This window comes from Parambassis ranga, chromosome 16 (genome assembly GCF_900634625.1).
Source record: "Parambassis ranga chromosome 16, fParRan2.1, whole genome shotgun sequence".
In the NCBI taxonomy this organism is placed as follows: Eukaryota; Metazoa; Chordata; class Actinopteri; family Ambassidae; genus Parambassis; species Parambassis ranga.
Window position 1 is genome coordinate 7,259,217 of NC_041036.1, and position 26,127 is coordinate 7,285,343.

General features: G+C 39.0%; 1 protein-coding gene across 2 annotated transcripts in view; it reads left to right on the top strand.

Moving 5' to 3' along the window:
- Positions 1-26,127, top strand: part of cdkal1 (CDK5 regulatory subunit associated protein 1-like 1) — a 168,219-nt gene that overhangs the window by 116,858 nt on the left and 25,234 nt on the right. For both annotated transcript variants that reach the window (XM_028425708.1, XM_028425707.1), the window contains exons 11-12: positions 881-1,061; positions 9,262-9,324. In XM_028425708.1, coding sequence (XP_028281509.1) covers positions 881-1,061; positions 9,262-9,324 — 244 coding nt within the window. The remainder of the gene's footprint in view (positions 1-880; positions 1,062-9,261; positions 9,325-26,127) is intronic.

Here is a 26,127-nt window from a genome sequence, read left to right on the forward strand (position 1 = left end):
TGCCATATAACCCATTACTATAAGAGTCTCCAATGTCCCTCTGTGCTTTGATAGAAAGCTTATCAGTAGGTTTGCTAGGTTCAGTTGACAATGATTTCCAAATATTTTAATATTTGATATCATTTTCATGCCTTTCCAGCAAATAGATGTATCCTCAAAAACACTCGCTTAACTTGTCAAAAACAATTTGGACTTCAAAGCTGAGAGAATGCATATTGCTAATTCAGCCCTTTTTTGGGTAATTGACAGCTATAGCTGTCAGGGCTGATGAGAATCAGCCGTTGGGAATCAAGGCTAATCATTAAAACTATGGAAACATATCCAAATAGTGCTCATTTCACTGGAAATGTCAAGCATGTCCTTCAGAGCTACATTGTTGTCTGTCAGGGAATGACGACTTAGCCTTTGAGCTTTTTTTTTTTTTTTTACATCCAGCCATCCATCAGCTGTCAATACAAACAAAATACAGAGAACAAATCAATGCATTCATTCTCATACCATGCTACTGACCGTGATTAATCCAATGAGCCAACCAGCCAATAATCAATAGCTACCGATTGGCAGCAGTGGTTGCTAATCAGATTTTGATTGGCTGAATGAGTCCATGGGGAAAGACCCTTTTAATGCAATACTTACTGTAGTTTCATGGTCCAACAGGCAGAACATGTCTGGATTTGTTTGTCATTTCTGTTTTAATTTGTATGATTCTTCTGCAAAAGATGGATTATATTTAGAATATAAAGTGTGTTTTCTGTGATGGTATTGTTTTGTCTATAATGCAGAAAGTCGCTTTCTCCAAGATGCCTCAACATTGGATGTTTCCATAAAACTAAAAAATGTCAATATATGATGATTGTTTCTTTCTCCCTCTTTCTCTTAGAGTCCCTGGTGTAACCATTGCTACAGATATAATCTGTGGTTTTCCCGGTGAAACCGATGAAGACTTTCAAGAGACGATAGACTTGGTGAAATGCTACAGATTCCCCAGTCTCTTCATCAACCAGTTCTACCCCAGACCTGGTACACCTGCTGCCAAGATGGAGCAGGTGCCAGCACATGTGGTGAGTGTTATCAGTTAAGTAGCCAAGATGAGGATGAGGACTAGGCTTTTTGACACCTTGCTATCCACACTACTATCACATTAAAATGACTATTGTCATTCCTTTTATTCCCTATACATCTAAACTGCATGAGCAGAGTAACCGCCCGATCGAGGTTGCAGGCTCTTAGTAAGGCACCTTTTTATTGTTCAAGATGTGACACAAATAAAATTCCAGTGAACTGAAATTGAACTGCATTTTGTGACACAAAATCATTGTCTGACAATGACTACTGTTTCATTTCAGCCTTTTAGTTTTCTCTGTAGTCACCCATCTTGTGACAGATGCTGTCTCTAGTTCCCTATTTCTCACTATCTGCTGCCAAATGAAACAATTAATGTTTAATGAAGCCACAATTGTTTGCAAAGGTGTGTAAGTGAGAAAGTGAGAAAGCTGACTGAACACATCGGCAGCATTTTTTTGACCTTTTGCTTCATGTTTTTCTTGGCTGCATTAATGTTTGCAGAGCAATAGCCGCCTATAATGAAACTAAAAAGCAGATACTCTCTGTAGTCCTTGTTTATAATTTTATGCTCCTTCATTATTTTACATTTTTCCTTTTTTTACAGAAAAATCATGTTTATTTAGAATGAACTTTGTTTATCTTAGCCAATCAGCTCAAAGCAGGAACATTTGTAATTGTTTGCTTAAAATCTTTACTCATATCTTCATATTGTCCCACTATGAGGAATGCATTCCCAGAGATGACAATATATGCAACCAAAACAAGTCAAAACAACAAATGCTACATGTGCTTTTGCCGGAAATGTTTTTCTTTGACCTGTTTTTTCTCTAGTTTGACCCCCTACATTCAGTAAGCCTTGCCCTATGCTGTGTGTATCTCTCTTGCATTTGTACTCCCTCACACTTTGCCATCAAAGTGTTGACACATCTCTTTCAAGTGGAGTGTCTTCATAAGTCATTCTCTTTTTCCTTCCTCCCTCCTTCTCTCTGTTCATTCTCAGAGGAGAAGCTGAGTGTGTCTTAGAGGGATCAATCCTGCTTGCTGGTTCCCCTCTTCCCCTTTCTTTTTCCTCTCTCTCTCTCTTTCTTTCTTTCTCCTCCATTGCTCTCATGTGACATTTATTGTCATCTTCTGGATGTCAGCACAAATGTATTCAACACTTTGCATTACAGACAGCTCTTTGAATGTTAGACTGTGACATGTTAGTGGAGACTTTTTTCAAATCAGCATGTTAGGTGACAATTTTATGTGAATTTATTTAGTTTTTCTGTTTATTTAATGACATTGTAAATTAATTATTTAGTTATGAATAGGCAGCAGCGGGCTGGATTATTTTACTTAAACAGTGGCATTCCTTTGTGAACAGCTTAAACTAGAAGCTCCTGTGTTTTACTTACCATTTTGTTGGCCATTTGGCTGCTTAAATATAGTTTAATTGTGACTACATTTGTGTTTGGCGGATGATGGTGAAAAGGTGAAAGAGAGAGTCAGAAAAATATGTTAAGGTCCCTGTAACCAGTGCACCTGCTTCAGTGGTTAAAGCTGCCCACAGCATCACTTCATCAGTCAGCAAGCACCTGTTTTCACACGCGCACGCACACACACACACACAGCGAGTGGTGGCAGTTAGGCGACGTCTAAGCCATGTAGGGTCAGTCATTAATAAAGTGCACCAGATGGTTTGTCTGGAACACAACTGTGTTGAATAGCCACAGGAGGGATGGATGGAGAGGTAGATGGAGTAGGATAGGAGGCCTTAGATAGAGAGATATGTGAGGAAGCACAAAGGAGAGGGGAGAAAGAGAGATGGATGGAAGGAGTAATTGGACACAGAAACGCATATATAGGAATGTGGTCTGTGGATGAAGGGCGGGTGGGGGTAAATGTAGCTGTGCAAAGGTTGGGAAGTCATGCAATTTTAACATGTCCTTTATGCATCAATTCTATCCTAGCAGCCTGGGGTTTGTTTCTCATCTTCCTCTTTACTTTTGTTTTTGAGCACAGTTTGGTCTAGTATGTAAGTGTATATGTTACAAAGCAAAATTCTTCCATATTCTAATAAGCTTCTCTGCCCTTTTTTAGATTTACCCTGGCAGATTTTACATGAAATTATGCATGTAATTTGAAGGACTTCCTCCACTAAAGTGGCCTGTTAAGGGCCAGCTACAGAATTTGGTTGTGATGAAACCAGAAATGTCGGAGACAGAGAAAGAAATGTTAAGAAATATTATATTATGTGTGCAAAACATGCAAAACCCAGGTTTGTTGAGAGAGTTAGTGTCTTTGTGTAATTGGTAATAAACCCATATTTGATTAGAAAAACACACTGCCAATGAGGCGGAGGAAACACATAAGGCTGGAGAGGGTCCACCTGTGACGAGATCCAGGTGTTTTTCTTTATCTGTAGGTCTAACCTATTACCATGTAGAACAGATGATATATGAGAGAATGCTGGATGTAGGGTAGAGCAGAGGCAGATGGGAAGAACAGGAGACCACAGGGATGGAGGGATGGCGAGAGAGAGAGAGAAGGGAGCATGTAGAGAATAAAAGGATGTGAGTGTTATTAGCTTGGATCTCCATAATCATCCCCAGGTGACTAGAACTTGATAAATAACTTGATAAATGGACTTGCAGGGTGTGTGTGTGTGTGTGATGTCTGTTGGTGAGGACGTATTGAACATGAGCAGCTGCAGGAGAGAAAGAAAGTTAAAAAAAATAGGATAGAGAAGGAGATTAGCTGTTCTAGTGGGACAGTGTTTTTAATTTCCCCAGGTTGTAATTGGTTAAGAACTCCATTACCCATGAGGCACCAGTACAGCAGCTGTCAAAGTGAAACAGCTGGCCAGCCACTAGTAGCTCCGTCTTTTAGCTTCACATCATTTATCTACGCCTGGACACACAAACACATTTGTGGTACAACACACACACACCGACAGGCAAATACGTGTGAGTTTTTCCCTCTCTCTGTCAGGGTTTGAGTCAAAACTCTCATACATATCAGGGGAGATAATAGCACTTGGTTAAAGGCGGTCTAACTGGTATTAAGGTTGAGTTAATGGTTAAGTTGCTATGTGGGGTCTGGTAGTCTTGCATTTGATTAATGAGCACCTAGTTCACTAATAATGGAGGAAATAACACATTGCATTTTAATGATCACAGTTTTTTTTCCTTTCCACATTAATGTGAGTATTTTTACTTGTGTAGGTCATCAGTGTGCTGTTCATTCTGGAGTTTTAACAAGCACCTCATAGTCGAAGTGTGGAAAATAAAGATTAGCAGGGGGCCTTTTACTTATTTTATCCCCGAGGGCAAATTAAGTTGATGCTGAAGAAAGGTAATAGTGATGAACAAACACAAAAAAATGGTATCTAAAATAGAAATGCGATGCTAAGATCACACTTAAAACACAATAAATACAGACATAAAAATAATAACAGGAACACAAAACATCAGGACAGTTCCAGTTTAATACGTTGCACACACACTGCTGCAGCTTTGAAATCATTTATTACATAACTCGCATGATGATTGGCTTGATAGGCAATTACCATCCTGCAGGCTCGTTGTTGTGGTTACCAGGCCTCTTGGTGTGTTTTTTTCTTCAAAGAAGTTGTGTACACGAAAGCAAAGCACAGCAAGAAGTGCATACTAGGCTACAAAAAAGGCAAATTTAGGGGTTTGTATGGATATGAGGATAAAGGGGGCTCAAATTTATTTTTTTCTTTTTCTGAATGAAGAAAACCTGTTCGATGACACACTCATGTAAACAAAGTTGGAAACGTTGCCTTTAGTGACCTCTGTAGAGAGAAAAAAGGTCACAAACACCACTGTGACCCCTCTCGCTCTCTCTCTCTCTGATGCTTTAGGAGGTGTTAATCCTTCACAGACACAACCACACAGATTGTGCCTGAGGTTCTCCTACTGTAGATGTAAAATAACACCCGGGCTCCATAGCACTAACATCTGTCTGTCATTAGGGAAAGACAACTGGACACATACTAGTGAGCCAGAAGCACACACAGTACAGGCAAGATCACTGTTACCTTGCCCAACAACACAATCACATATACCCGGACACCAGTGTTAATTTTGTTGACGAATCATTTTCGTCATAGTTTTCGTTAACGACCTTTTTTTGCTGATAAAAATGAGACGATAACTAAATAAAAACTAACGCACGGTGCCAAAAACGAAGACGAAATGGATTGACACTTTCGTCAACGAATAAAAACGAGACGAAATTATTGATGGAGACGAGATCCAATCAGAGCAAATTTTGTTTGTGGAAAGGGAGGGACGAATCAGGAGACGGCGGCAGAGAGCCAATCAGAAGTGCTCTCTCTGTGTAAGGACGTTGCGCCGCGATGCTGGAAGAAGGCGTCCTCATGCATGGTCACACAACACAGGAGAACAGACACACAGACACGTTTAATTTCAAGACAATCAAGACGGTTTACAAACCGTGCGGAGCGACTATCAGCGGTAAAAACAATAAACCTGAAGCGACATTTGCAGACGAGTCATCTTAACTTCCGTTCAAAGATACACGTGACAAAATCTATAAATGAAGACACCGCTGCTGATGGTTTTACAGCATGCGACCTGTTTCTAAGCTGTCACTGAAGTGTTTTGCTGTAGTTATGGAGTATTCATGAAGAAGGTCATGACTGAACAGTGTATTCAGGGAGAGCAGCTCACTGTTCACTGCTGCTTTTGTGAAAAGGTAATAGCAATTAAATAATTTGTTTGTTTCAAACAACACAAGTTAAAGCTGTGCCTGTTTTTATTGCACAATCAAACCTTAAATATTTCATGAAAAATATATATCATAGAATTTTAGTCGACTAAATCCACGGCAGATTTAGTCGACTAAAATTATTTGATATTTAGTCGACTAAAACTAGACTAAAACTTTAAAAATGTTGATGACTAAAACGTGACTAAAATCAAATGACATTTTAGTCACAAGACTAAAATAAAAACTAAATCCGAAATTGCTGCCAAAATTAACACTGCCGGACACACAAACATTTTTCCTGCTTTTGTGTTGGGAAGTCACACATTACAAAACTAGAGCATCAACATGCATGCTTCACTCTAGATGAGTGCTTACAAAATTTGGTTTCATTTTTATTTTTAAGTACCAGAAGCTAAAAGCTTTTGAGGACTATTTTCCTCACTATTGCATGTTTTATGTTATTGTTTCCACAAAATCATAGCTCAGACAGAGTGCTTCACAGCTCAGATGTTTCTGTATCACATCAATAGTTTCATACAGGCTGTGTGAGCACTGTTAACACAGTGTTTGCTTTTGTCTCCTCTGCTCCTATATTTAAATCTGTTTATGAGTACAAGTGTCTACATCCATGTAATGTCACGTCCCGTTAGATGCAGCATCCGTCTCTGGCGACAACAGCAGATGGACGTCATGATAACAACCATTGTTCATCATCATCATGGTGACAGGTCTAAAGCCACACTCCCATATGCACACACACATACACACACAGTGGCTGTGTATTGCTGGGTTGTCACTAGCACTATCCCAACAGAATGCAAGATTAACTTTTCCAGTTGACGGAGCATGCACATTCATACACACACATACCTTTATACACACAATGTCGTGCACGTTCCAAGACCACTTAAGTTCCTTTAGAATAAGGATACAGTTTAATAAAAGAGATCAGGCTGACTGACTTGGGGACAGGATGATTGCCTGGAACAGCAACATTTGACAGGATACAGCACGAAAATGATGCCCTCTTGTTAAACAGATTTTTTATGGACATGTTTCTAGATACTTCTTTCCTTTTTTGTGTGTGTGTGTGTGTGTGTGTGTGTGCGTGCGTTTTTTTTAAAGTGCAAATTTAGTTTTTCACATTTTACTGTGGGAAAATCCCAGTTGAAACTTTAGTCTAAATTGACAAATTCAAGTCACACTAATGGTTACACTCAAGTCTCAAAATACAAATGGTTGTGCACCTTCAAAATACAAATGGTTGTGCACCTTCACACATCATGTATGGCCTATTTCAACCCCATCCTGCTTCTGATGTTCATGGTTTAACTACCTCCACCTTCTCAGCGCAGAATACTTCTGCTAGTGGTTTCAGATCAATTTCACAGGTACAACTAAGAGTGTAGATCTTGCTCAAAGGAAACCTGACTGCAGCTGTTTTGGCTAATAAGAGCATTTCTGTTTCATTTCCCTTTACCCAGCTTCGCCACACTAATCTGGGGATTTAAATGAACTATCACAAATGTGCACCTAAAGGTTAGGCACAGGTAAGATAATTTAAAAAAAAAATACAGCTGGATGATAGGTTCACAAGTAATGAGCTGGGAAGCAGTTTCCAGCTCATCCATTCCAGTTATGGAGATGTGAATTTGTGCCACTATGTGGTATTTTTTTAAATCAGTCTTACACTCTTTTTTTTTATCTGTCACTTGCCCACCTCCTCAGTGCTCAATTTTTATTTTTGAATTACCTTCATTTTGCAATTTTTCTCACCGTTATCCATTTTGAGTGTACAGCTTGTTTGTGTGCACATACTGTGTGTGTGTGTGTGTGTGTGTGTTCTGTTGAACTGAATAAATTCTGCTGGGTATTCATTGAGGGTTGAGAAATCCTTACCTGCAGTTACATCTGTCTTACAGTTACACATGCATCCAAACACACACACTCACACAGTCAAGCATCACTGAATACAGCGTGATAGTGGAAGTGATGAAGGGATGGCAGGAGGAGAGAGAAGGGTGTTGAGAAGCTATGATGAGAGCAATGCTCTCACCTAAGGTGCTCCAGGCAAAGAGAGAGAGAGAGTGAGAGAAATTGTGGAGGGACAGACTTATAAGGGAGGGGGAGAGGAGTGAGAGAGTGGAGTTTGAATGATTAGTATGAGTCTTCTCCCACTGGAGAAAACACAGAGAGGGGTAGTGCCGAGGGATATGTGGAAAGGCAAAGAAAATGAGAGAAAAGAGGATTTAGAGTTCTCAGAGAGCCCTTCGGCAGAGAAAGAGAGGGAGAATCAGGTGAAAACATAAATGAGAGGATGGTAGAGTGACAGGGCCAATGATCACAGGATTGTATGGCTCAGAAGTGCCTTGAGTGAACAGGAAATGGGTGATGGGTAGAAATGTACCTTAGAGAAGAAAAAGAGATACATTGATGGAAGGTGCAGAGATTAAGGCATCATGTTATCAATGTAATTGAGAAAAAACAACATCTTTGTTGTGCTTACTTTTCTTACTACTTATCTTTTTTTTGTCTTGTTTAGGCTTTTCCATTTTCTCCATATAAGGACATTAGTACAGCTTGTCGTGCCCGATCATGTTCTGTCTTTATCCTTTTGGTTCTTATATTTACTAGTTTCCCCCTTCTCTGCATTCAAGCATCAAGATGTCTACATAGATGCATGTACTGAAGCTGCACATGTCCGTCAAGCTATAATGATGCCTGAGTGCAACCTGGGTTGCCTGTAAGAAATATACAGTTCAAGGCCTTTACATAATAATGCTGGAAAAAAAGACGACGGTAGGAGAGTAGCGATGAATGCATACTCTTAGCTACTTAGCTACAATAATGTATACATATATACCTCCCCTTTAGCCAGACATGGCCTAATCGGCAAGCTAATTAGCGCTCTCTGTAACTGCATCAGCTTCATGTAACCAATTGCATTAACAACTGCCACACATCAAACAGTCATGTCTCATGCTTGTGCATCTCATTACAAATTAAGGACATGCAAGGTTAAGGCCAGTCTTTCACTAGGAATAAGACGAGAAATATTTTCTGCCACAGCTGGTGAACAAATGTATTCCCTCTGTTCATTCCATAGATTTAATGAATTACTCTAGGCATTATTGGCTTTTTCCTTCTGTTACAGCCAAGTTAACGTGAGCGAGGCTATGCTGTGTGTCCATATTTGTACCATATGTCACTTTTTTCTTTGTTAGACAAGCTGGGAAGCATGAGGAAATGCCAAGTTACACTACAAATGGTATAAAGGAGGACAAAAAAATCCCCAATCTAGATAAATTGCTTTTATTCTAACAGCTTTTTTCAGTCTACAATTAAAACTAAATTAAGCGATAATCAAATATTACTGATTATGTGTTCGTAGCTGTGTGTTGATTATATTGTATGAGCAGTTTTTAAGCTAACATTTCTTTCTTTCTGTATCTACAGAAGAAGCAAAGAACTAAAGAACTCTCTCAACTCTTTCAATCTTACCACCCATACAGCCACAAGGTAAGAGAACTTCAAGTTTATGACGGGGATTGATAAATTAATGAAGTCTTACAGCATTTATGCAGAAAGTTTCGAAAATTCTTTGATGACCCTCTACCTCACCCCCATGCTGGCCTTTGTCGAGAGTCTAGAGACCATAGAGTCCTTCTGTCATTGGCCGTAAACATCTTTCACCCCTCGTTCACCAGTTTATCCTGGTCCCTACTTTTCCTTCACAGCAAAGGCAATTGTCCATGCAGGTTTCTTAATGAGTCCTCAGCATCATTCACCTCAGAAGCTTTCACTTGACATCAAAAGCAGTTGTTGTAGGTCACTGTCACTACGTTGTATTTATGGCCGAGAGGAACTTGTCTCCTCAAGATGGACACCTCTTGTCAGCAATCTAGTGGATGAGGACAGCTTAAGTGTTTGTTCCTGATTACATTGTAAGAGGCTGTAAGTGTGAGAGATTGAGTTCGGAATTCAGAGATAAATCTAATCAGCTGTGTGCGCGTGTGTGTGTACTTTTGCGTAAGGGTTCATACGTTATTAGGTTAACATCTGACAGCAGGCTAAACCTGCCGCACTTCAGGCATGCTTACGATGATGAAACTCTTGTGACTGCATTTAGTGTTTAAGAGACTGTTTATGTGCCGCATCCTCACAAAGATGTCCTTCTGAAAGTGATATCTGCCACCATATTCTAAAAGATTTTGCCATTTCTCAGTGGTTGGTAGAGTCTGAGTTGTGTATCATGAACACAGAAAGAAAAGGTGAATGTGTTTGAATGTATATTGGTGATCGAATGAGGTGTCTGGCATATGACTGTGTATTATTTAGCACGGCAAGTTTATTTGTTCTCAGACTTTAAACTCTGTGAAGCCAGCGGTGCATTTGATCACACTAATTAAAAGGATAAGGGGGAGATCACGTTTTCACTGTGACAGACATGCATCGCGGCCACCCACACACGGGAAGACACGCAAATAAACGTGAAGAGGCACTAATAACAGTATACATGGAACACGCACTCACATAAATGAGTGCAAAAGCACATTGCTAACATAAAGAAGGAATTTGAGTTGAACAAGTTAACACATAACATCTTTATAATACATTATCACATTCGTATCTAAATTAGATACTTTGTATTTGTGAACATGCGGTCTCCTCAAGTATGATTGTCAGAGGAATTGAGAAACCAACTGTGTGACAGTACGCCACAGTGAGCCCGCTGTGCCGAGCTGCTCCATCTCACAAAAGCTCCTTTGCTTTGCAATGTCGGCCTTAAATCACCCAGAGGAGCTATATGTAAGAATGCAAATGTTTCAATCAGTCGGACCAGATACTAAATGGACTTTATTCTTCCTGTGTGATGTTTCTACATAGAGCTGTATATTTTTGTGCTTCATCTAATCACTTGCCAAGCAGTAGTAAGTAAGTTTCTACCCCCTTTCTAATGTCGATGAGTTTCCATCTATTAAAAAAACAAAAGCAGCAATTTATCCCCCAGTGAATCCTCAATGGTGAGAACATGTTTGACAAAGACAGTATCCTGCTGTGAGCTACATGTGTGAAATGGCAACACTGTACAATGTCCGGTGTTATGTTCAGAAAATAGCGAGATATCGCTTTCTTCTTTTGCAGCTTTTTTTCGTTGTATTTTTGTCACCAGATGCATTTATTAAATTAAATTGTGCTACTATGCGCCAACAATAATATGCCTGAATAAATCCTAGATAGACAGGTTTGCCATCATATTATGTTTTAAATGTATCCTGATCCATGCAATCTACCTATGTGTATGCTCACAGTCTAGCCAGGGAGGGATTTGTCTCTAAAGACAAATTTCGTGTTCGTAACACTTTAAAGGTACTGCATTGTCTCAGCAGTTCTCAGAACACTTAATTCATTCTGAGGTTGAGATCCTCAGGGAGTAAGTCCATGTCCATTCCAAAGTTGAGGCTAAAGATGAAACATGGCTACAGTCAGAGACCCAGACCTTCTGAAATGCCCTCTTTTACAGGAGACAAGCTAGAAAATCTGTTGATTATTTGTAGTGACAGTTTCTATTTGTATTTAGCACATAGAATTCTGCTTTTTCATGCTTTATACAGTGATATTAATTTAACATTTGACTGCTCTTGTCATGTAGTACGGTATGTTTTTAATCCTCAGTAAGTTAAAATGTCAATTTCCTGATAAACAGGATGTATAAAATGTGTCAGAAGTAATCTAGTGCTATCAGATGGGTTCTTCCACTCCTCATACATACTGTAAATATGTTTAACACGCATAGTCTCTTGTAAATCTTCCAACTTGCAGCCACATTACTGCAGGTGTTATTCTGTTTCCCATAGATTGTGTAGATAAATCCCCTTTACATTACAAACCCTGCTAGCTGTGAGATATGAGTTAATGATAACTAATCTAATGTCAAGCATGCTTTCTTCCAGATCAGCCATAGTTCTGCCTGTCCTTGCCCATGTCCATACACAGTGGAAATGTTAAAGCAAATCTGCTTGCATTAAGCCCAAATAGCCGTTAGCCGTATAGAAATAAATGAAGTCTGATAATGTCCCTCATTTTACATTAAAGTCCCCTGGGTGTCTGGCCTTTAAGCTTATGTAAGGATAATATGTGTTTACCAAGACATCCGTGTGTGTGTGTGTGAGTGATAAACAGTGAGTGAGTGAGTGCAAAGACTTACAGGGTTTTAACAGCCGTAATACGTATGCTCCTGCAGGTATGGAAGGGTCATTAATAAAGAGTGAGCTGGGCAGAGGGTGGTGGGTGAGTGAGGCTTTATTGTAGCTTCAGGCCACCAACTAAATGAAACAATGTTTTTAAATGAACTAATTGTTGTTTCTGTACCAAGCTCATTTCATAATCTCCCTTGACTTATTCTGAATTACAAATGGCTTGCTTAAACAGAGATTGCCTGTCAAAGAGAATAATTATTTTCTCCTTGTACTCATTTTATTGACATTTTCTCTCTCTTTGAATTAGTTTTTATTCATCTTCAGATTAAATGCTGTTGTAGTGTGTGTGTTTGATGCTTTCTTGTGCATTCATATACATCAGAGACAACAAGACTCATCTGGTGTATGTGTTTAAGAAACAGAGTTATGTGTATATGTGTGTGTGTGTGTGTGTGTGTGTCATGATTAATGTGAGGTATCCTTTAGCCAGATGGTGCTGAACAAGTCCCATCCATCAGCAATGAAAAGACCAGTGGGCAGAAAGCTGGCAGAGCACTTTGTCTAGGGCCAGTGCCCCCACCGGACACACACACACACACACACACACAGACACTCTACACACACACACACAGACACTCTACACACACAGAGAGACTCTCTTAGGCTTTGACTGTGTAACCCACTGAGCCATGTTGGAGCCTTGTGCTTTGTTGTGGAATACATCGCTGCCTCGGTCCCACATAAGTGGTGGAGCCTCGCCCTTAGAAACATGTCCCAGTGTAGTCTTGTATTGGTCTTCAGCCTATTGTAGTCACAAGGCAGAGTTTAAGTTTTAAATAGTTGCATTTTTTAAAGTTCATGCTGTATATGAATGTCTCTGTAAAGAAAGATTATCTCAAACTGCAACTTGTAAATTATTAGGTTAACATTCACAGATTGAAGACCTGGCTATGCTGTTATGACAAAGACATCCATGTATTGTGAGCCATGATGTTAGTGCCCTAACAAACTGTGCACAGAGTAATGAAACGGACTAACTTTAAACAATGTTAGCCAGAAGCTCAAGGAGAAGGGGTCCAGCTGTGTCTCGGCTTATTTTCAATGTAGTGTCAAGCCTGCCCCCTAGAAGCAAGCTGTTCCTATAGAGCTACTACTGAAGAAGATGTTTTTAGCCTAGACCGGACCTCCTGCATCAGGTAGTCAAGGGCAGGAGCCCTGGAGGATTGTCTGTGTCAAGCCTAGCCCCCAAAGACCCAAATATAAAAGACAATTGTGAAAAAAAAAACTTTTCGAAGTTGACATAGGAAGTCTGTAATGCATAAATCAGTGTTTTTTTTCACTTCTGACATGCCCCCAGAGTTCCTTTATTTATCCCAGAGTGGAAAGTTTGGAGTTTTTTTTACAGACATACAAGTTTCCCAACCAAAAGTGAAAGATGTCGTAGAATTAAAATCTAATGTAATTGTCAGACAGTACAGTCTATTGTCATGCCGTGAGTCCTTACATGCCCACCTCCCTAAACATTATCACCCCATTATCATCCCCCATTGTGGAAACAGATATTTGGGCAAACTACTAAAACCCTGAAAACATGACCTGTACTATATATATTTTTAAATATCGCTACAGAAATCTATCAATCGATCATCAAATAGAAAATCTATTCTTTATTCTGAGTGGAAGTTATCATGTCATCACTAATGTAATTAGTACATTGCTCAAAATTGTACCAGAGGAGACTTTCAACTTTGGTCAAAAAGTTAAGTTCACTTGTTATTAGAGAGCTGTTCTCTGTTTAATTGGGAGATTTTATGCCAACAGCTTCACAGCCTAAAGCCTGCGCCTGCTCCTGCTACCTGCAGGTCATTGCTGTTTTAATTCACTAATGACACATTGGTGATGTACAGTATAGTAAGCATCCATGCTTTGTTGTTGTCTGCCTAGAATGACCATATTTTCTTTGTCTGTACTAATGTTTGTAGTCAGAAAATGTACCTGAACACACACACACAGACCCCTCTCCCTTCGCAGCATCACTGTGTCATTTGGTGTAAAGTTTTGCTCCTTGGAGGCTTTGCCCTTCCAGGATGGGGTTGTGAAGCTCCCATCATACTGAAGTCATTGTCAGCAATATGTGTGAGGGTCCACACATTCAGCTGTTTCTGGCAGAGTTAAGAGAGCACCTCTCCCCTCTCGCCACACACTGTCACAGTCTCCTGAGAGCACACACGCACACACACATCCTCCATGCTGTGTTCATAGGCCTGACTGACAGGGGTGACAGTTTTCCCTGCGGCAAGAGAGGAGGGACAAGCTGTCAACATGGCCCGTTGCACCTGCCCAGCCTCACACAGACACACACAGAGCGAGCCAGACAGAGAGAGGGTAGATGGGAAGAGAGAGGGAGGTAGAGGTGGCTAAATGAAAGGTTGATAATGAAAGACTAACAAGGGAAAGAAGGCATTTGTTAAAATAAATCACTTAATTACACTTGGTAAACTTTACTCTGTTAAGTTATTCTGAACTCCCAGTTTGCCTCATAGAAGCTGAAATAATTATCTATCATTTGAAGAAAAATGGTAATTAGTGTAACAATTCTCTCCCTACCCAACAGATCCTTTTTTCATATTTTCTCCATGTTGCTAAACTGAACAATTAGTATTCTTCTTTATTTCCCTTTTGGCGTTTTTAATTACTTTTATTTTTTAGAATGAGTTTTTAAGCTGCTGTTGTTTTGCATTGTTGTGAAAAGCTAACCTCTCTCTTTGTTGAACTTGACATTAGCTTGCCGTACTTTTTTCCCTGCCTCCCTGTTAATTAACTGACTATTCAGGGTGAGAGGAGTGAAAAAAAATAGAAACAGAAATATTGGTTATGCTGGTGGATTTTCTTGCCACACTTTCTTAGCTTGTCTCTTTATCCATCTGTCTACTTCTGCTGAAAAAAAACTCGTCTACCGCTTCTGTTTGGCTCTTTAGAAAGTCTAGAATGTCTGTTATTGTGTCAATTTAGGGGTTTAAAGGTATTTCAAATTTTCATTACAGTCAGTCAGACTCTTTTGTTGCTGCAACACAAAGCCGGCTGATTATGTTTCACTTATTTTCATGCTGATAACTGCGACTTGTGTGCCACCTTTGACTTACTAATTATGATTGAATCATTAAACAGAAATGAAAATGCCATCATCGGTTGTTTCGAGTATTCACATAGGATGCATTCTGCAAGAAAGCTTTATGGAAGGTATTCAAAAATTTGTCAGTGGTGCAGTCTACACATACATTTGTGACATGTAATGTCTTTCTGCTTGTTTGTTTTAGTAGATATCCAGATTATGAGCCTACTAAACAGCATAGCCTCTCAACAAATGATAGCAAATCCCTCCCAGAACAACACATATCTACCCTCTGACTTTTACCAGGTCAGGTTCCATAGCCAAGTGACTCTGTTATGTTTAGGAAGGATCATAGTATAGGTTAAACAGACCCTTTCTTAACATTTGTTTGCTACCATCAGCAGCAAACTTCTCTGCCACTTCCTTGGCTGCAGTGTTCGTAAGTCATTCCCTGACCAGCATATTTTAGATTTGAGGAAAACTACATTCATTAGAATATGATTTTGTCCAGTGTATCTATATCATGTAGACATTTTTGCTAATGATCCCCACACATAGTTGTTTTCCATCACATACCTGCAGCCATTTGTTTTTCCCCTGTGTAATATTACCATATGCGTTATTACTGGTTGTGTAATGTACCCGTCTGTTAGTTGTTGAATTAGTCTAACTTTTCTGTTTACCTAACAGATTATTCTCTGGATTTAAGCTGACAGATATGCATAATATCTTGGTATACTGGATAATATTACTCATCCTGTTTGTTCACAGGCAACAGAAATGGGGGAAAACTATGTGTGTGTGAGAGATGCATATATGCGTGCTGATATGACACTCAAAATTGCAACGCCACTTACTGACATGATTTCGTTTGCTAATGTACAGTAGAGCACTATAGCACCATGTATTATCTGTCAAGATTTTACAGGGACCTGTACAACTCATGTATAGTCTTACACGTGTGAACGTCTGTAATTACAGTGCAGTTTGGCGCAAATCAGACATTTGCCTTTGAAATGGGGTAGCATTATTATTTTTAAATTAATTATTATTTCTACCGTCAAGTGTGGCGTCTTGACATAGAACTTTTTGTCCTAGCGTTCCACAACATTGCAAAACATGTCCTCAGGCTGTCAGTTGAGAATGACTTCAGTGTGGACCATGATAAGCTTGAGTTTAAAATGTTGTCTGATCATTTTATACAGTCACATCTCTTTCTCCTACGCCTGTTTCGGAGGAGCTGCCAGATTTTCTAAAGTAATGAGCTACTGTTTGTGATGCAATTATGACAAAACAAATGCTAAGGCTTAAAAAAAATAAAACAACCTGAACACAAATGCCTTAAGCAGAAATGCGTGACTACAAACTAACCAATTTACCCTAACCACTATAACAAAGGTTTCTCTTGCAGACATTAACTGAATATCTACTTTTTATGCTCAGCCAAAAACAACAATGAAAAAAAAACATTTCTTATAATCTAAGCTGCTGAGTTTTTTTCTTTCTTTTCTTTAAATAACATTCCAGGAAAATATCAGCTCCTTCTCTCCTTCTCTCTTTTCCCCACCACCCTCTCAAAGTGACACAGTGTGTCTTTCAAAAGGCTGTTCATTGCTTCCATTTGTTGTGCTAAAAGCATCACAACTAGGTAGAGACACACACATGCTCCTATAGCAGTGGGCCAGATGAAACCACAGGTTTCCAGCTACATCAGGCGTACTATGTGACTGACATCTGAATAGAGGTGCTGTGGGTGTGTGTGTGTGTGTGCCTGCATGTGTGTGTGTGGTGGGGGATGAAGAGAAAGAAGGGCAGAGAAATGAATGGAGGGGCATACAGGGCTTGTGTTGCTAAATGGTTTTCTAGACAGGAGTGTGAATGCTTTTTGATTTAGTCAATAGGCCTCCTAGGCTCATCTGAAAAGGTATATGGTTTTTACTGTTTATGTGTGTGTGTCTTCGTGATGTGGAAAAAATTGATCTATTCTCATTTAAGATATAAAATAATATACATTTCCTGAGAAATTAAAATACCTGCTGTTCTTTAATTATGGCCAATATCCTCTTTTGACTTCAATATTTGGACATTAGGAAGTGTTTCTTTTTTGCTCTCACTATGTGTCACATTATTTATCTGTAGTATTTATAGGTAAAGTCTTGCTTAAGTGTTTCTCACTTTATAACTATACCTATTTACAGTCACACTGATAGAATGCTCATTACATGCAATTGTTTATAATGAGCATTCTATAGTAATAAATAGCTTATCAGCCCTGATTGAGGACAATTCTTTCCCCTGCTGGCCGTGCCATTAACAATGGTTCATCTTTAACAAGGGCCATTCTGTAGCGGATGCAGTTTCACCATAGGCATCATCTGCAGCTGATTGTGCAGAGTGTGTGTGTCTTTCAACATACTGTACACACACTCTTTACCGTATATGTCCACATAGGTATGATATTTCAGCCAAAACAATGGGTTTTTCAGTGTTCTTGTGATGCTGCACATGTTGTGTTATATATGTGTTTTATGTATGCATATATGCAGGTTTATCAGGCCGAGTAATTGTGTTGTCTGCCTGATTGCTCAACCCAGCCTGTCATCAGGAATATTTGAAGCCTGATTCAGAAACTCACTACAGTTTATATGGAAGTTCATTTGCATGGTTTCAGGCTACAGGCTAAAATAAACAGATTTTTCTTTTTCTCTACTTTCCTTCTCCTTTTCCTTCATCTTAATCCTTCAGCTCCTAATAACTAATGCAGAGGTGGCTGTTTGTTAGCACAAAGTCAGACACATACAGAAATCAGGGAGTACAGATGTGAGTATCTGGATCTTATTTAGCGTGTGAGTCTTCTATGTGTTTTAAGATTGACTGCCTCCTCTAGCTTATCACAGTTTTACAGAATCAAACACACTTTGTTAAGATAGAGGACTAACTCAGCCAACCTATGTATAATTAATGTGCCTTTATACAGTAAATACAAACCTCACCATAGCTACTTTATCTTCTCATTTCACAGGCTGTTGAGAGCTTATCTTCTGTAGTAAATTACATGTTAACACCATTTAAAATCTTGCATTTACTTATTGACTTCTCTTGCTGGTGTGGTTATCTTAAGCTGTGTACACTTGTAAGTTTGCAGGTTATCCACTAGTCTAACAGAACTAAAAGGATCACTTTGTAAATTTTCAACCTGACCTTTATATATTTGAATAAGTGATACAGCGTGTACAGTTTGGGCTCAGTTTCAAAAGATGTCGTTCTTTTGGGAACCAGTGATGACACTGGCTCTCTGAATAGTTTCCAGCTGCATGCTTTTGGTCTGGTGTTTTTCTTTTGTGTGTTTGGCAGGAGTTTTATTTTTACATAAACAAACATTTTGAAATGCCACTGGCATGGCATACATTGTTAAACAGTACACATGTTGTGGCTCCTTAGATAAAGATGTTTAGTAGACTGATCTATCTCTTCATCAGTGTGGGAAACGTGAGCGGCTAATAGCATCGGTTTGACTTCTTTCTCCACAGCTGCCTATTGTCTGTTAAGCTAACCTAACCTGCTCTAACACATGCGGCATCTGAGATAGTGTAACACAGAAATAATTTGCATATTGTGTGTTAACTGAGGGTACAGTTGTGTAGCTTTGAATGTTTTACTCATAACCAAAAAGAAATATTATGCAGGACAGGGGAATGAATGGGATTCATTAATATAAATTAGTAGATTAGTACATTTGTAACTCTTCCTGTGCTTGTTTTATCCTTTCTTCAACAAAGACTATTAAAATGACTTTGATTCCCTCTCTACATGCTACTGTTTCCTTCGTGCATGTAAACACTTGGAGAATTGCAACTTTACACTCAAGACACTGTTTAAAGACCCAAAAAACACAAGACACACTCTGCTCGCATGGCCCCGCCAGTGAGCTGTGTGTATAGCGCCGAATGTGGGATGACTTCTGTAAAGGTCTTAGTCTCATAACTGAGTCACAAAAACTGGGGCACAGCAGGGGGTATAAGTGATACATTAACTAACTGCAGGCTGTGTGTGTGTGTGTATGTGTGCAAGGACGAACGTTGAGTTTAAATAAAGGTAGTTAAAAATAGTGACAGCAAGTGTGTTTGTTGTGGGTTTTATTTACTTTGCATTGCATTCTTTGTATGTGTTCTTTTGACAGGGATTATTCCCAAGTTGTCAAATTCTGACAGCTTATAAAGTATTTATTCTCATGCAAAAGTAGTTAGTAGCTTTGTCTGTATTCTTCACAGCTAGATTGGTGGGTTTTGTATGTTTTATTGGATTATTCAGCCAGGGCTAATTTGTGGTTCAAGTGCATTTAGGGCAAAGGCTACAGCCAAAGCAGTTATTCCTAATTATTCATATTTCCATATGTTTCACAGCTTGTTTCTTTCATAAGGGGCATCAGGAGTTTTGCTTTTCTGCAGTCTGGAGTGATATGGTCACATCATTACTCACTGCTCAGCTTTGGACAATGAAAGGGGAAATCACTTAAAGATGCGGTGTGGGGGGGGTACTAGTGCTTCCCCATACTGAACAGAAAAAAAGTGAGACAAAAGAACAAAAACAAACACCTCAGGAAAAAAGAATGAGCTGAATATTTATGGGACTGAACAGAAGAATAGAAAACAAAGAGCATTTTCAACAGCGTTGACACCTATTCTGTTTGTGGTCCGTGTTTTAATTTTTCTTCCTAATATTCGGTGGAGACGTCCCTCCATGTGTTGTGTATAGATTAGTTTGTTTGCTTGTTGGGCTGAAGGCATGTTAATTGGATCTTTGGGGTTAATAAATAGCTGTAATTAACAGGCATAGGTGAGGTAGGGGTGTAAAATCTGTGGGAAACCTGCGCCAGACGAAATGGAAAAGGCACCAATCACCTGGAACTTTAGTCCACAGGGACGGTTGTGTTAGAAGTGCAGCAGTGTTAATCTTATTTAGATTTAAAATTCAATTACTTACCTGTTAGCGGTAACACTGAAACATTCCCAGTTGCCGGATTTCTGCTCTGAAGTTTTCCTCTCTGATGGAAAACATTTAATAAAGCATGTGTTGGAGATGTGGTGACAGTGTGCTGCAATGACACATCCTGTGGTAAAATTAGACAAAGGAAATGTTGTGTAACACAGACAAGCCTGTATCAATCCAATGTATGCTTTTATTTCCTGTACTTTCTCCTTTTACCCATCATCTTTACTAGTTTTCCTCGTTTGGCTCGTCATGTCTTCTCCCCTTAACACCTGCTCATTTGTGTGTGTGTTGATATATGAAAGCTCGGACTTGTTGGAGCGTGATACAGCTGTTTGAAGTTCTGCCAGTTGAAAAGTGGACTTAAAGCACTTTAAAGAGTCAAATGCATCAGAGATTTTTTTCCTTTTAACTATTTTTTCTTCTTTCACAGTTGAATCTCATGCAAACTGAAAAGCAAATAAGAATTTGAATGGGTGCAGGTGAGGTTCAAACGTTTGCTTCATTGTCAGTTTCTTTGTCACGCCCGCTCTCTCGGTGGGTTTGTCAGGCACAGTACACTTACAGAGCTGTTATAACAAAAGTCAGTAAAAGACGATGGTCCAGGTCTCCGTTCCTTTAGGTGTTTTTCTTCGTAAAAGGATTATGAAAGCAGGGGCACGGTGTTCTATGACACACAGCTTTACTAACATGCTTATAATGTTAATATGGTATTTCATGCAGGTTATCGCTCATCATACTGAGGTATTAATTAGCGAACACGTCTTGTAAACACAAGTTATCAAGGTGATCAGTCACAGCAAATTATATGAATACTGTAAACTGTCACAATAAATACACCGTCACAGAAGAGACATTTTTTTTTACAATTCTAAAAACTTAAAAATCAAATTATTTCTCTGTTTTTAACTTAAAAAACATTGAAATAAAATCTCTGGTCTTTCAAAGCTGCTCAAGGCATTTTTACTCAACATTTTTTTGTAGAGAGAAGGTTACTTTCTCTCCTCACCTAATTAGAGTCATCATTTAACATACATTTACATAATTTGCATAGTTCAGCTAGAAGAAACACATCAGACCCACGCACCTCTTTGAAATTAAAATGACCTGGACTTATTTCCCCCCCACTCTGTGTGTCTTTCTCTCTTATCATGGTCTCTTTTTCTTTCTCCACCTCTGTCTCTGAGTCACATGTATTGCTGTCATGTTGTTAAAATCAGACCGTCTTTGAAATGAAGCAGCCATACCCTCAGGGCTTGTCAGGCAACTTGATGACATGACGCTTGTGTTGAAAGAATCCAGAAAGGATCAAATGCTTAATGGCCACCTGTGTGTGTTTCCTTTATTTAACTAGCTTTCTTATTTGAAGTCGTTCCAACCAATAGGTTCATCGTAATGCTCTCATAATGTGTTTGAACAGCACAGAGAATATAAAAATAAACTTTATTCCATTGCAGCGAGCAGCATTATTTTGCATCACAGACCTCCCTAATGCCCCCTCCTTTGCTGCTGTCTGTGTATGTGTGTTTATGAACAGCAGCTCTTTTTAAACTCAGATTTGTGCAGCTCTAAGCAGAACTGATGTCTTGTTTTTCCAGGTTTCCCAATCCCATGGCTTTTAATTGCTCCCTCCCCTGTTCTAGTGACATTTTCCTGACCCAACACGTGTGCATTGTTGTTTTAAAAGTGTTGTGTTTACATGTTGGGACTCCCCTGATATATGGTCTCAATTCCCACGTATAGTTTGCTTATATTCATAAGTACCTGCATACCTAAAGGCATGTGTTTGTGTATGTGTGTCCTCCTTGTCTCTCTCTTTTAATGGGTCATTTGTTAAGGGAGACAGAGACAATTGAAGTGGTAAACAGAGGCTAAGGTTCATGGTGGATGCAGCCTTTTATGTAGGCTCATAGAGAATGACAAAATAGGGATAAGACAGAAATTTAAGAAAGAGGCAGACCATTTAAAGTCATCTTCTCTCATGCAGAAGTGATGTTCTGCCTTAAGCAGAGTCCTTTCCAGGAAATGCAGCATAAACAAATTAAGTCAAAGTGTCCCTACAGCTCTTTGTTTGTGCATATCCAGAGATGCATGTGCATCTTTTTTTCTGGGCGTTCTTGTGTAAAGTCAGAGTGTATACACAGAGTTTATATGGTGATATGGCTTTGACATGAAGTCACATCCTTCCACATGGATGTGTGTGAGCATTTAGTGCATTCTGACGGCTGTACTCTGAGGCGTTCAGTGTACGAGTCACTGTGAGGCCACATTGTAATTACATTGTTTGGAGAGCATTTTTTTTCATCAGGACAACACATGTAGTGACAACAAGTCCTCCAGCTAAAGCTGATCTGAGACTCAACCAGTGCATTCAATCCCCCGTCGGCAATGAAAGCATATAGACTATGGTATAACTGTATGTCCTCTGATAATTGTAACCTTTTACACTTTCCAGTATTAGCTGCATGAGGAGTCTGCGACGTATTAAGGACTGTGGGCTAAATTGTCAGCTGTGTTTGTTATTTGATAGATAATGTAAATTATCTTTGTTTATGAGGATGACAACTGTGCTTTGGGGCATTTATTGACTGCAATCTGTACATTCAGTGCATATAAAGTGTAAACAACTTTTCTTTCTGCTCTGAAGTGCATTGACAGCGAGTATTAAACGCTGTTATCGATGATGTGCAGCTCCATTCTTCATATGTAACTGTACTTACTTATCACACAGCTGCTATGTTGTTGCTCAAAGGCTATTGAACTTTGAATCTGGTCCCTCAGTGCTACTTTAAAGACTAATATGTGTCATTCAATGTTGAAGTATCAGGTCATACATCACTCAAAAGCCTCCATATAAATATATATAAATTCTCTTCTGCCCTATAATAAAATGATAGTGTTTTCCTTTAGGCTCTCATGCAGCATACATTATGCGGTGTTCGTTCACATGTTTTTTTTTTTTCATTGTTTGTTTTCCGGCCCTAGAAAAAGTCAAAAGTCGTTTATTGGCTGCACTAGTGGACTTGAAAACTATGCAATTCATGAGTAAGTAACACTTTTCAGAGCAGTGCATGGAAGGCCTCGGGCCTTTATTGAGGACACAAGTTGTTTATTTATCTAATGTACCATATATGAGCGAATAACCTTTGCTGGCAAGTATGGATCGAACTGAGAACTGCATAGAGGACTTATGGAGGACACAGGCTATAGTTTATTAATCTAATGGAGTATGGAGTTCTCACTTGCTTATGGGTAAATGCTTGTTGACATTAGAGCATGGCAGTGTGTGCCCATAAGCAGGGTAGTATATGGTTGTTAGCTGCCACAGGATATTATTGGTTGCATAGGCTTGTTTATGTATCCAGTCTACCTCAGGCCAATATGCCAGATGATATGTTTTAACCAGTGCCCATTAACCCATGCCAGCAGAGGCACAAAAGGGTTTTATACAAACAAGGTCATGGCCACCTTTATAGGTATGGAAAGGTCATTAAAGGTGTGACTTGTGTTATAAAACACATTAAGTGAAAATCAGTCGTGCATGCACACTTTCATCTACTGACTCTTGCCAAATATAATTTACAGCATTTAGTATGTTTTGGTGTGTTTCTGATGCTGTCTTGCTATTTGGATGGAATGTGGTGTAACATTTATTCAAATTGATGCTATTTGCTAACCTTTTATATTTTGTTAACATTTATTACAGTTTAAAATATTAGATGCTGCTTTACATAAAGGTGAAATTCATAAACCTTTGTGGTCACTTCCTATGAAGGTCTTACTGTGGAGATGTATTTACACCTGACTGAAATGCATCCTTACTTTCATCATATATAATATTAGTGGCTAAAATAAACCTTGCCATTTGATCACTCACAGAACATGATCAGCTTCTGTGCTTTCAGTAAAAGACAGCTGGTAAATGCAAAAAAATGTTTTGCTTATATGTGTATGTTTTTACTTGTGCAAAAGTCATATGCAAATCTTTGCGTAATGTCTGTTTATGTTCTGCAAAGCGACTTTGTTTTGCTTCTACATAGATCTACATATCTTTGTTTGGTTATGAGTTTGTGTTAATGTCTGCAGTAACTCCGAGAGTCTGCTCCATGTACAAATTAGCAAAGCCCTGTTCCAGGCATAGAGGTGCTTGTACGAGTGCACATTGGCGCTTGTCAAAGGCGGTGAATTTAGAAGGTCTAATTTTGGATGAACATGTAAATCCAAGTCAGTCACCAGCTATGTGGCCTCTCACACACATGGCCATACACACAAGCACACTCAAAACTGGCTTTTGATAGCCATGCCACTTAGCCATATGCCACCCAAGGGCCTGGCATCTGCTGGAACAAACACGCTCAGTAAGAGATGCTGAAGTGAAGCAAACAAATATATTTATATATTCATTTACACATGCTATGAAGCAGTTGTTTTCACATGCACCTCCCTGTACATGTACACATCTCATATTTAAACAGCTGAGTTCAGATGTACAGACCTGACATGTTGGATCCCTGTTCATATAGACAGCAAGTCTGGGCTCACTTACTACAAAGTCAGCGCCTCACTAATGCACATAGAAATTCAGGGAGCCATATTTATTGGGGAAAAGTTAAACAGCACACATTTATGAACACATGAAGAGTCACATGATCAGTCCCTTATTTGCATTGGTGCTATTAGCCCACAATAAGCACTGGCTTAGTAAGCCAATATGCCCCCTGCTTCTACTGCTTTCACATTCATACATCATTCCCTTGGTGGGTCTATTATAAAGTATCAATACATGCCATTTACACTTACACATACTGCTTCTGCTCCACACATCTCATGAACTGCGCTCACAAAATTGGCACGTTGGCAATAATCATGAATAGACACATTGCAACATGCTTAGCTGGCTGCTTTGAAGTGGTTTAATAGGAGCTCTAAACAAGAGGGCTTTTTTAAGTGTATCCTGGGTGTTAGTGACATGTTTATTTTACAGTTCCTGGATGAATGCTGAAGGATTGGGCTTTTTTGTCTGTCTTGTCTGCTTCTGATGACTGTTGGTCTGAATGGCACAGCTGTGTGCGAGCAGACTCACCTCTTAAAGCTCCGCCTGATTACTACTTGCTGCCTTTGATTAATGCTCATTACTTTTGAGTGTGTGTGTGTGTGTGTGTGTCTGTCCGTGCTCTCAGAGTCAGTTCAACCTGACCCCCCGCCATAAATCAATCAACACCATTGAAGTGCTAATATTGCTCCTGTGAGCCATTTTCTTATTCAAGTCTCATCTTGCTAAAACCAATCTCACTTTTACTGACTGGGTTTTTTTCTTTTTTCCTTTTTTGATTTTTCGGTTTTGATTATTTTTAATGATAAAGTAATCAATTGATTTGTTAATCATCAGAAAATGAACAGTTAAGTTACTAGTTCCACGTCTTGAAAATGTTAACAGGCATTTTACACTATTTTGTGACATTTTAAACATAAAAGAGTCATTTGATTGAGGAAAATAATCAGCACATGATGGAAATCAATGATAGTATCTATTAAAAATATTTAAAGGACATGCTCTCATGTGGAGGAAGATGAAGGGAGTGATTAACTGAAAGGAAAGATTGGAAAATGATTTAATGAGATGATGCAGTTGATTAACTGTCAAAGAAGCTAGTTCTTGTGTTGTTGTGATTATTGATGGGGATTGTCAGTTTGAATTGAAAGTTGAAAAGCATGATGAGGATTTTACAATCAATAGAATTTTTGTTAACATTTGGGCCATTGTAAACACTCATGAAAAGATTTTCACTAATATTTATTCACAGCTTGGCATTTCTTTACTTCCTAATAGAGGTTTCCTATTAAATCTGGGTTGATATTTGTAAAATAATCTCAGCCTCCTCAAGCCATCTGTTAAATGATATTTAAGAAAGAGCCATTTTAGAAAAAATCTGTCTTATTTGAGCATTTTAAACTTAAGGTTAATGAAGTTAGAGTCTGCCACACAGCTGTATGTGTGCATGTCAGCTGTTCCACTTTTCA